General features: G+C 35.2%; 3 protein-coding genes across 3 annotated transcripts; 2 read left to right on the top strand and 1 right to left on the bottom strand.

Annotated features, from left to right (window-relative positions):
- Positions 1 to 3,466: 3,466 nt before the first annotated feature.
- LOC137805617 (uncharacterized) lies at positions 3,467 to 6,528 on the top strand. The gene is made up of 2 exons (XM_068605558.1): positions 3,467 to 3,710; positions 3,794 to 6,528. The coding sequence occupies exons 1-2, from the start codon at positions 3,467 to 3,469 to the stop codon at positions 6,526 to 6,528; spliced, it is 2,979 nt and encodes a 992-aa protein (XP_068461659.1).
- Positions 6,529 to 6,580: 52 nt separating this feature from the next.
- LOC137805616 (uncharacterized) lies at positions 6,581 to 7,909 on the top strand. Its single transcript, XM_068605557.1, has one exon. It carries the CDS (start codon positions 6,581 to 6,583, stop codon positions 7,907 to 7,909), a length of 1,329 nt encoding a protein of 442 aa, XP_068461658.1.
- Positions 7,910 to 9,911: 2,002 nt separating this feature from the next.
- On the bottom strand, positions 9,912 to 10,511 carry LOC137805615 (uncharacterized). The gene has a single exon (XM_068605556.1). The coding sequence runs from the start codon at positions 10,509 to 10,511 to the stop codon at positions 9,912 to 9,914; it is 600 nt and encodes a 199-aa protein (XP_068461657.1).
- Positions 10,512 to 13,086: the final 2,575 nt, after the last annotated feature.

The following is a 13,086-nucleotide window of genomic DNA, read 5'->3' as shown; positions in this document are numbered from 1 at the left end:
TTTTAAAATCGAGGGACGTAATTGAAAAATTTATTGATTTTATTAATAGTGAGTCTGTCTTGAAGAAAATAAATAAATAGATTTTTTAGAAACTTTAAATTATAATTGAATTTGAACGTGTAAGATCTTATTTATTTATATTAAAGAAGAGATTTTAAAGAATATAAAAATGAATTTTTTTTTAAAAAAGTTAAAAATTTATTTATTTATTATTTCATTTAAAAAAATTCTAAGAATATAATTTATTTATATTCTTTCTGGAATTATAACTTGGTCGTTCAACCTGTCTACAATAAAATTATACACTTGAGAAGGTAATTGTGAATAGGTCATGATATACACTTGAGAAGGTAATTGTGAGTAGATCATGACAGATCTATTAAAATCTTGATGGATGAATTATTACTTTTTCTATAATTGATTTTGTAATTTTTTTCCTTTTTTTTATGTTGTGTAATTTTTATACCTTATCAGTTGGATTCAAGTGAGGATAAATTTCCTATCTAACACCATTTACACTTTTATTTCCCTAACTAACACCTTTTTGTTTTTATTTTCCTATCTAGCACCATTTTGTTTTTATTCCCCTATTTAGCACCATTTTATTTTTTATTTCCCTATCTAGTACAATTTCAAAAATAAATAAATAAAATAATAAATTATTACTTTTTTGATAATTTTAATTTTGAATGCATTAAAAAATAAGTATTTTTAATGTTTAAAATAGTTAGAAATATAATTAATGAATAAAGAAATGAGTTTTTACAAAATAAAAATAAAAAAGTAATAAATTAAAAATGTTTAGTTTAATTTTTTTTAAATGAAGAAAATAAGAAATTAAACCCTACAACAACATAAAAGTTGAATCTATAAACATAAATTAGTATTTATTTTTATTATTATTGATGATGTAATCATGTTAATTTCAAGTAAAAAATATAAAACATAATTATAAAAAAACCAAAGTCAATTAGTATTAATTAATAGTGGACGCACAAATAATATTGAAGTGTCTATCCTAAATGCAAAATCCTAAAAAAAAACTAATGCAAATGCTACACTTAATGCTTAAAAATGAGAAGAAAAAAATGCAAAAATAAATAAGTATAGAAAATAAAAACAACAATAATAAAATAAAAACAAAAAACAAAAATAAATAAACAATGGCAGAAAAAAATAATAACTAAAAACATATAAGATATAAAATAAAAGCAAAACAAAATAAGATAGATATACAAGATAAATATACAAGATAAAAATAAGAGATATAAGACGATACTAAATAAGTAGATGTTGATCATAAAAAAAAATAAAAATGAAAGATAATCATTCATTTAATATTTTTTTCAATGGTATATTAAATAGTTTGTGCAAAATGAAACATAATTAATAATGAGAAGTGCACAATCCAATAATGTTGGGACATGTTCTTTTTGTGTGTCCTGGTGTTTGACATTATGAACTTTTTTTGTTTGATCATGTTGTTCTCTTATGTCCATATCAGTCCTTATTCGACTTGACTTAGGTCTCCCCTTTGAAGTTATTTTCATGTCAGGACTTGGGCATAGTATTTGACTAGTGTATGCAGACCAATACTCTTCATTTTTGAGTTCAATCAAATACTCTTTCGCAACATGAAAGATCTGTTGTAATGTTGTTGTTTTTATTTTCTATATTTATTTATTTTTACATTTTTCTTCTTCTCATTTTTAAGCATTAAGTGTAGCAATTGCATTAGTTTTTATTTAGGATTTTGCATTTAGGGTAGACACTTCAATATTATTTGTGCGTTCAATATTAATTAATATTAATTGACTTTGATTTTTTTTATAATTATCTCATGTATTTTTTACTTGAAATTAACATGATTACATCATCAATAATAATAAAAATAAATACTAATTTATGTTTATAGATTCAACTTTTATGTTGTTGTAGAGTTTAATTTTTTATTTTCTTCATTCTTAAAAAAAATTTAAACTAAACATTTTTAGTTTATTATTTTTTTTTTAATTTTGTAAAAACTCATTTCTTTATTCATTAATTATATTTCTAACTATTTTAAACATTAAAAATACTTATTTTTTAATGTATTCAAAATTAAAATTATAAAAAAAAATTATTATTTATTTATTTACTTTTGAAATGGTGTTAGATAGGAAAATAAAAAATAAAAAGGTGCTAAATAGGGAAATAAAAACAAAAAGGTGCTAAATAGGAAAATGAAAGTGTAAATGGTGCTAGATAGGGAATTGAATAAGAATAATTTATAATGCTAAATTTCAATGAGTGGGAATATTGTAACGTATAGTAGTTTCACCTAAGGAAATTTGATTTAATTACACATCTTCATTTGTTATTTCAGTTAGATATTTTTTATTGTTATCATAATATAGAGGGAGCTGGTTTACACTTTGATAAGAAAAAATGTGGGCCATTCTATTTTAATTTACGGGTCCGTTTAGATCTATTTAGGCTCATTCTCCATTGGCCCGTTTAGGTCTATTTAGGCCCATTTTGTATAATCAATAGTTCGTACAAGCTAAGTGAAGCTAAGTGTGAGGTGGGGTGAGACCGTCGGCATAACCTATATATATTAAAATTTGGATTTTTTTTATCTTCATAATTTTTTCTTGCACCTCTTACTATCAAAAATTTCAAAATTATTCACCACAGTCTAAAATACAAATTTGTATTTCAAAATTTACAATCCAGAATACAAAATTTTACTTCCAGATACTAGAAAAGTATATGGATTTCACATTCTAAAATTAAATAAAAATGTTTAATGTACTGGTAGCCTAAAACCGAGAGGTATAGGCCGAGAACTACATGTCCAATAATCAAAGTGATAAATTAGAACCGAAAGGTCTGGACCGAAACCTGAAAGGATAATAAAAATCATAATAAAGCCCAATTTAAATAAGGAACTTGCACAAGGGGGTGTAAAAGTAATAAAAAGGTGTGATAAGAAAGTCCAAAAGTACTGTAGAAGGCCCATCAACGAAACTCTATAAATAGGAGGTTAGCACAAGAAAAAGGTAAGAGTGATTTTATCTGAAAAACCATTACATTGTTTCTGACTTTGGCATCGGAGCGACTTGCAGGTACATCCCCCCACCTGTGATGAATACCAACCGAGAGGAGTAGCCGAGTGGAACAGCCGAGAAGAACAGCCGAGACGAATAGCCGAGAGAAGCAGCCGAGAGGAACAACCGCGAGCCTAGCCCAGTTGAGAGTCCAGCCCAAGAAGTAATCCAGCCCAAGAAGTAATCCAGCCCAAGAAATAATCCAGCCCAAGAAGTAATCCAGCCCAATAGAAACCCGAGAGTATAGCCCGAAATCAGAAGATTTGTGTAAAAGGCCATCTTGTTTTAGTTCGAGTGTTCTTGGTCCCTTTTTGTAAGAACATTTTGGCGCCCACCGTGGGGCCGAGAACTAGTTAGAAGGAAAGGTAGGAGACAAGATGGATCAGAGAGAAGGACAAGACGGAGAGCAAATAGATAACGTCAGTATGCCAATGACAATGTTGGTGCAGCTGCAAAAAGAGTTCGAGACGTTAAAAAAGAGTAATGAAGAAGAGCTGAGTATGTTAAGAGCCGAAAATGCACGCATGAGGAGAAAACTACAAGAGGAGACAGTTTTGAATGCATCATTTGAAACTGTTCAGCCAAGAGCACAAGTCAATGAGAGGATTTATCATAATGAAAGTTCCCAAACGAAAAGAAGATTCCTTGGTTCTGAAGTTTTTGTAGGAGCATCTTCAAGAAAACATCCCTTCTGTGATGTTTAGTTGATACTCCATTGCCTGACAATTGGAGAAGTTTAACTATTGACAAGTATGACGGAAGCACAGACCCTGATGAACATGTTGCGGTATACACCACGCAGATCAGTCTATATACGTGGAACGATGCTATTATGTGCAGAGTGTTCCCTACAACCTTAAAAGGGACAACGTTAAGTTGGTTCACACGCCTTCCGCCTTTGAGCATAGATTGTTTTGATACATTGGTGGAAAAGTTTGGAGCTCAGTTCGCAACCAGTCGTCCCCATCGTTTAACTTCGATTGCTTTGGTGAATATAAGGCAAGAAAAGGGAGAGTCGTTAAGAATGTTCATGGAACGCTTTGGGAAGGTTGCCCTGGGAATTCGAAACCTCAGCCCAGAGGTTACCATGCATCATATGATAACAACATTAAAGCCGGGACCGTTTGCTGATAGTCTCTGCAAGAAACCTGCGACTAGTTTAGATGAGCTAAGACAACGAGCGTCAAAGTTCATGCAAATGGAAGAACTGAGAGAGTTCCGGAACCAGGCAAGGATGGATGGAGGTGAAAAAAAGGTGATAGAAAAAGAAAGTGGACCTATGGCTAGAAGAGCCAGGGAAGAATTCAGAAGCCGAAAGTTCCAGCAATACACACCCTTAAATACAAACAGAACAAGAGTCTTACAAGAAGCCATGGCGGCAGAGATAATACCACCAACTAGAAAAGTGCGAACACCGGAAAGGGCCGACCACACCAAACATTGTGAATACCATAAAAATCAAGGCCACCATACAGAGGAGTGTGTCGGGTTGAAAGATAGAATAGAAGAATTGATTCAGGCTGGGCAGTTGAAGCGTTTTGTTCAAGGAGGAAATGTTAGACTGAGGACCAGTCCGGAGAGAAGATTGAAAGGAATTGAAACAGGGGGAAGAAGGGCAGACAGATTTGAAAGAGAAAAAAGAATAGAAAAAAGAGATGATAGAAGAGGTGGAAGATCAGAAGGAAGAAATGACAGGGTTTATCAAAACACACAATCAGTAAGGAGAAGTAGGGAACGAAGCTTGGGGAGACCTGTCAGGGGGTTTATAAACACTATTTCAGGTGGTTTCTCTGGAAAAGAATCATCATCAGCAAGGAAACAACATTGGAGAAGTATAAGGACCATTAACCACATTTTTAAAAGAAGAACTTTGCCACCAATGCTTTTTACAGATGAAGATTTCCAAGAAATTGATCCCGATCACGACGATCCTATGGTGATAACAGTTGAAATAGACGAATATGCCGTCATGAAAACCTTGGTTGATCAAGGCAGCTCAGTTGATATTTTGTTTTGGGATACTTTCAAAAGTCTGCATCTGAAAGAAGAAGACATTGTACCTTTCCGAGAACAAATCATTGGTTTTTCAGGGGAAAGAGTCAGCACGAAAGGGTATGTGGATTTGATGACTACGTTCGGAAGAGGAAGTAAGACTAAAAAGATTAAAATCAGATATTTGGTGGTGGATGCTTCTACGTCGTATAATGTGTTGTTAGGACGTTCTTCTTTGAATAAGTTGGGAGCAATAGTTTCAACGCCACATCTAGCAATGAAATTTCCAACAGAAAAGGGGGAGATAGCAACAGTGTATGTTAATCAAAGAGATGCTCGAGAATGTTATGCAGCCGGTCTAAAGATGAATTTAAAAACACACAAAGATACCGAAAGAATGGTGGCAATGGCGGATTTGGACCCGAGATTAAAGGATGAAAGGTTGGAACCGAAAGAAGAGACTACAGCTGTGGTATTAGGCCGGGATGAGAAGCAATGCACTTATATAAGTGGAAGTTTGCCCGAAGAATTGTTAAACAAACTTGTCACATTGTTACGCGACAACAAAGACTTGTTCGCTTGGGCACCGTCTGATATACCTGGAATTGATCCAAAGGTAATTTGTCATAAGTTGTCGGTATGCCGAGAAGCAAGACCGATATCTCAGAAGCGAAGAAAGTTGGGTGAAGAGAGAAGAAAAGCAGCAATGGAAGAAACTGAGAAGTTAATGCAAGCCGGTTTCATTAAGGAAGCTCAATATACGACATGGTTGTCCAATGTGGTGCTCGTCAAAAAACCGAATGGAAAGTGGAGAATGTGTACAGATTATACAGACTTAAATAAGGCTTGTTCGAAAGATACATATCCATTGCCCAACATTGACCGATTGGTAGATGGGGCGTATGGACAAGAAATGATGAGTTTTCTTGATGCTTATTCAGGGTATAACCAAATACAGATGTATGAGCCAGATGTGCCCAAAACAGCTTTTACCACAGATACGGCAAATTATTGTTACAAAGTCATGCCTTTCGGCTTAAAGAATGCCGGAGCAACGTATCAGAGATTGATGGATAAGGTGTTCAAAGATCAAATTGGAAGAAACATGGAAGTATATGTGGACGATATGGTTGTGAAGTCAGAGAAAGTGGAGAAACATATGGGAGATCTTCAGGAGGTGTTTTCACGCATAAGAGAGTACAATATACGTCTCAACCCAGAAAAATGTGTATTCGGCGTCAAAGGTGGAAAATTTCTAGGTTTTATGTTGACCAACAGAGGGATTGAGGCTAATCCTGATAAATGTGAAGCAATTATGAAGATGGGGAACCCGAAAAACCTGAAAGAGGTGCAGAGGTTAGTGGGAAAGCTAAATTCATTGTCAAGGTTTTTACCGATCTTAGCCGAAAAAACTAAACCGATAATAAGCCTGTTAAAAAAAATCTGAAACCTTTGAGTGGAATGAAAAATGTGAGCAAGCCTTCTCTCAAATCAAAAGCATGGTAGCTGAACCACCAATCCTAATCAAACCTGAGTTGACCCAACCCATCATAGTTTACTTAGCAACTTCCAATGAAGCCATAGGAGCAGCGTTAATCCAAGAGAATCCAGACCAGAAACCAATATACTTTGTAAGTAGATCCCTCCAAAATGCTGAAACCAGATATCCCAAAGTAGAAAAAGTCGCCTTAACCTTGGTGTACGCCGCAAGACGTCTTCGGCCATACTTTCAGAATCATCAGATAATTGTGAGGACAGATTATCCAATATCAAAAATCTTGAGAAAACCAGAACTTGCAGGTAGGATGGTGACATGGTCAATGGAGCTTTCCGAATATGGAATCAAGTATGAACCGAGAGGACCAATCAAAGCTCAAGCCCTTGCAGATTTCATAATCCAGATGCCGACAACAGCACAACAGGAGCAGTGGATATTGTATGTAGATGGCGCATCAAGCAAAAAAGGAAGCGGAGCAAGGATAGTACTTGAAGGACCAGACAACTTCCAAATAGAGATGGCATTAAGATTCGAGTTCAGAACATCCAACAACCAGGCCGAATACGAAGCTCTTATTACAGGACTACTACTGGCGAGAGACATGGGAGTTGAAAACGTCATTTGCAAAAGTGATTCTCAGCTCTCAGTGGGACAGGTACGAGGAGATTATCAGGTAAAAGATCCATTATTGATGCAATATTATCATAAGGTATTAAATGTCATGCAATGTTTCAAACAAGCTGAAATAAAATATATTCCGAGAGAGCTAAACATGAAAGCAGATTCATTATCCAAATTGGCAAGTCAACAGCGGCAACTCCAACACAATTCGATTATACAACAAACCCTCAGTCACCCGACAGTCGGTTTCGAGGAATGTTGCAACGTCACCACAACAACAGATGAATGGATAGAAACATATTTGGAAGCCATAAAGAATCAAGAGCAAGGTGTTCAATTGGATACAAAAATGACCAAAAAAATAGCTAGTTTTGTGTTAATTGGAGATGAACTCTACAAACGCGGATATTCGATACCTTTGTTGAAATGTCTCTCAAAAGAGCAAGCTCAGTATGTAGTGAAAGAACTTCATGAAGGAATATGTGGCTTACATTGTGGAGCCCGAACAATGGCAACAAAAGTTTGCAGAGCTGGATATTATTGGCCAACACTCCGAGAAGATTGTGAAATTTATGTTAAAACATGCAAGAAGTGTCAAGAATTTGGAAGTTTGAACCATATACCAGCACAGGCGTTACAAGGAATTACTTCTCCATGGCCCTTTGCAAAATGGGGAATTGATATACTCGGTCCATTTCCACTTGGTTGAGGACAAACTAAATTCATGATAGTCGCTGTAGATTACTTTACGAAATGGATAGAAGCAGAAGCACTGACTAAGATAACAACTCAGCAAGTTCAAACATTTATATGGAAAAATATAATATGTCGATTTGGAATCCCACACACCATAATAACTGATAATGGCCGACAATTCATTGACAAAAAACTTATGGAATTTTATGCAGATTTGGGAATCAAGTCAACAAGCACTTTAGTTGAACATCCGCAGACGAATGGACAAGCGGAGGCTGCAAACAAAGTTATTTTGGGACAATTGAAGAAGAGGTTAGGAAATGCCAAAGGTTTGTGGGCAGAGAAGTTACCAGAGATCTTATGGGCTTATAGATGTACGCCACAAACTTCAACTGGTGAAACACCATTCAACCTCACATATGGGACGGATGCAATGTTACCTGTAGAAGTGAATGAACCAACGTTACAAAGGCAGATAGAAGACTGGAATATTAACAATGAATGCTTGAGAACCGACCTTGATCTCATTGAAGAACTTAGAGAACGAGCAAAGATAAAAGAGGCAGCAGTAAAAAGAAGAGCAATGAAAAGGTTCAATGCGAAAGTAAAATTCAGAGATTTTAAGGAGGGGGACTTAGTATGGAGAATGCGAACTGATGCACGAAAAGATCCGCGACATGGAAAATTGGCCTCTAATTGGGAAGGTCCATTCAGGATACTCAAAAATTTTCAAAATGGAGCATACAGGTTAGAAACTCTAGAAGAAAAAATAGTACCGAGAACATGGAATACAAGTCATTTAAAGTTTTATTTTAGTTGAAATTCGAAGATGTACAAAGAAGGCTGTATATATATATCTATCCATCAATAAAGAAGCATTATCCATTAACAATGTGTCGTTCATTTACATAACTTTCGGTCTTGGATGATTTCACTCTAAGTGAAAACCCACCCGAAAAGAAACGTATTCATAAAACTTTCGGTCTTGGATGATTTCACTCTAAGTGAAAACCCACCCGAAAAGAAACGTATTCATAAATCTTTCGGTCTTGGATGATTTCACTCTAAGTGAAAACCCACCCGAAAAGAAACGTATTCATAAATCTTTCGGTCTTGGATGATTTCACTCTTAGTGAAAACCCACCCGAAAAGAAACGTATTCATAAATCTTTCGGTCTTGGATGATTTCACTCTAAGTGAAAACCCACCCGAAAAGAAACGTAATCATGAATCTTTCGGTCTTGGATGATTTCACTCATTGAAAACCCACCCGAAAAGAAACGTATTCATAAATCTTTCGGTCTTGGATGATTTCACTCTAAGTGAAAACCCACCCGAAAAGAAACGTATTCATAAAACTTTCGGTCTTGGATGATTTCACTCTAAGTGAAAACCCACCCGAAAAGAAACGTATTCATTAAACTTTCGGTCTTGGATGATTTCACTCTAAGTGAAAACCCACCCGAAAAGAAACGTATTCATAAAACTTTCGGCTTTAGATGATTTCACTCTAAGAAAATCCACCCGAAAATTCGTATATTCATAAAAACTTGTGATCTCGAATGCTTCCGTTTCCGATAAAAAATTCACTCGCATACCATGTTTTTGTTAATAATAAATTGGATAAAACCACTAATAAATTATGAATCAACACCCATTATGATATTTTACATAAATTTGATTTCATGCGTTCATAGATTACAAAATACGCAAAGAATCCGTTATTTCAAAACCACTTTCGCATAAAAACCGACAGGTACTCGGCGTATGAACAAAACATCATCGCATTAAAAATAGTACAATTAACTCGGTAGGTGACAATTATGTAGAATACGACCAATAATGCAAAACAATATAACAGTTGACAATCTAACAAACTTTATATGTATTAAGGCTTTCAAAAAGACAGTACATTTAACAAAACGAATCCCCCCACATGGATTAGCATATCAAAAAGCATCCATGGATTTGTAGTTCAAAATAAATCTACTTTCGGCAAGCACACCTACGCCTTTCTAGCTCTCAATATTGACATCTTCAGCATCTGTGTCTGGGATTTCGTTAGCCGGCACCAATTCACCCTTGTAAAAATCCTTTTTAACATCAAAGTTGCCTTCATCAAGTGGAATCTTATAAAAATATTTGGCTTGTTGAAGCGCTTTCTCAAAACCAAGTTGATGTTGTTCAAATATAAAGCTTTCGGCTTCAAAAACGTTGGTCCTCAGCTGACTTATTTCTTCATCCATGAGTTTGATGGCATTTTTGTCGGCTTCGTTCGTAGACAATAACGCTAACACCTTCTCATTCAGCAGTTGATTCTCTTTACGGAGTTGAGCGTTTTCTTCACTTGACCTCAAGCTTTCATTCTTCAATTCAACAATTTCTTTTTTAAACTCTTCCTTTGCAACTTCTTGTTCACCTTTTTGTTTCTTCATTTCTTCTAGTTGCTCGAACAAAGAGCTCGTTTTCTCCTTGTATTCAGCAAGGTCAGTCCTCAATTTCTCAAATTCAGATAAAGACACACAATTTCCATTTTTCTCCTTCATCATTTTTCCAATCAACAAACTTCTACTCGACAATTCAATAATCGAATCAGCCAATGAAGCAGCATCCATATTTTTCAACATATTGTAAGACGATTCATTAAAAGAAGTTTGGACAAACTTCGCATACTTAGTTGATGCACAGAAAATGGTTTCAGAAAGTGGTTCCGATGACACATTCTCAACACGACGATGACGCCGAGAAGAAGAGTGTGATCTCTTGCTGCTTCTATCTCGTTTCTTTGATTTTTTCGAAGGCAACATCAACATGATGCACAACTTCAACCATTTCAACAGGTGCAACACGCTCCGCTTCTTCCGTTTCAACAACAGGATTCACAACATTTTCGCGCCGAGGAGTTACATCACCTACTTTGTTTAACAGCTTCGAAAAATAAGACCGAGCTTTCGGATTTGTGCTTGCCATCAAAGCTGAAAATCAATAAAAAACTTAGCAAAGTTAAAAAACACATCCTATCAAACAAGTACATGAAGAACAACCACCTACCAATAAGATCTTCTCGTGGATGGGACGAAGTGTACAATTGTAGCAAGGCGCGAGTGGGAACTTGGTACGAGAGGTGACTGAAAACTTCAATAACATGACGATCGGCCGCCCCCATTGAGTGAAAAGATATTGAATTAAACTTCACCGGATCTCTTGTCCAGTAAAGAGGAAATTTTGGAGACTCTCCATTGAAAAAATACTCTTTCCCTATCGGCTCTATTAGAATTTTGAAAAAACCTCCCTTGAAATCCTTATAAGATGATGTAAAAGGTTTAAGGAAGCAAACGTTGGATTTACTAATAAGAGAAAGCCACCCTGGTCGTTTACCAGGCCGAGAACTATAATAATACAGGAACGAAGCTGGACTAGGAGAAAGCGACAGTAATTTACACAAAATACTAAAAGCTTGCATGGCAGCCCAACCATTAGGGTGAAGGTGAGTAGGGGCAACATTAAGAAAATTAAGAACGCCTATTTGAAAGTTGTTCAAAGGCAATCGAATATGAAGGTCTCTAAAAAAGCAAGCATAAAAATAGAAAAATTCATAACTATCATCTTCTCGGCCATGGCAAACATTATCAACATCCCCAACACGCCGAAAGGAAATAATATCGTTTTCAATATCAGAATAATAAATCTGAGAATGAGAAAGAAAACTACGAAGTTCGGTAGCAGAACGATACTTCGAAAAATATTCCCGAACCCTAGGGTTAACCCACTGATAACCTGGACGAAGGTTTTTCCGAGGCAACATAAAATCGACTTCTTGAGGAACATCAACAGTAGGATCTCCATTAGAATCATTCATGCAAGAAGGGGTAGCAGATGAAGACTTTAAGTCTGGATGATCCTCTTCCCGAACCACTCGCCCAGTTGATTCACCACCCGCGCTCGAACAATCATCACTAGCAGAAAAGCTTGAAAGAGACATTACCTTTCCAAAATCAACTGAAGATGAAAAATGAGCTTCTGTTAATAGCGATAAGTTTCACAATCACAAAAAGACTCAGAAAGGAACCTATTTATAACCCACGCGAACCCTAGAATTTGAAACGTAATGATAGCACAAAATTATTCAAAAATATATATGATCTAACGGTTAAAATGGACATCTCATGTCAAATCATGTATTTTCAGAAAAGTAAATTACGAAAACCAAGGCATTAAATACCAAATCAAATCAACACTCAAAACTATTATATTATATTAAGACACAAATCATTTCAATCTAAATCAATTATTTTTGTCTCGGGGGCCAGTGTACTGGTAGCCTAAAACCGAGAGGTATAGGCCGAGAACTACATGTCCAATAACCAAAGTGATAAATTAGAACCGAAACGTCTGGACCGAAACCTGAAAGGATAATAAAAATCATAATAAAGCCCAATTTAAATAAGGAACTTGCACAAGGGGGTGTAAAAGTAATAAAAAGGTGTGATAAGAAAGTCCAAAAGTACTGTAGAAGGCCCATCAACGAAACTCTATAAATAGGAGGTTAGCACAAGAAAAAGGTAAGAGTGATTTTATCTGAAAAACCATTACATTGTTTCTGACTTTGGCATCGGAGCGACTTGCTGGTACATCCCCCCACCTGTGATGAATACCAACCGAGAGGAGTAGCCGAGTGGAACAACCGAGAAGAACAGCCGAGACGAATAGCCGAGAGAAGCAGCCGAGAGGAACAACCGCGAGCCTAGCCCAGTTGAGAGTCCAGCCCAAGAAGTAATCCAGCCCAAGAAATAATCCAGCCCAAGAAGTAATCCAGCCCAATAGAAACCCGAGAGTATAGCCCGAAATCAGAAGATTTGTGTAAAAGGCCATCTTGTTTTAGTTCGAGTGTTCTTGATCCCTTTTTGTAAGAACATTTAATAAAAAATATTAAAGGATAATTTAAATATTTTTTGAAGTATGAGGTGATTTTTTTTTATCAATTCTTAATTCATAACACTTGACAAAATTCAACAAAACTTAATGATTCTTTTATATTTAAAAGTGTGTTTGACCTAAGTTTTTAATAACAAAAAATTAAATAGTATTATATATATTATTATTATAGATATTATTTTATAGTATTTTTCAATTATAATAATATTCATGTATTTACATATATTATTTTAATATATATATATATTTAATAAA

The sequence above is a fragment of the Phaseolus vulgaris genome, chromosome 3 (genome assembly GCF_000499845.2).
Source record: "Phaseolus vulgaris cultivar G19833 chromosome 3, P. vulgaris v2.0, whole genome shotgun sequence".
Taxonomy (NCBI): domain Eukaryota; kingdom Viridiplantae; phylum Streptophyta; class Magnoliopsida; order Fabales; family Fabaceae; genus Phaseolus; species Phaseolus vulgaris.
This window is presented reverse-complemented; position numbering and strand designations above follow the sequence as displayed.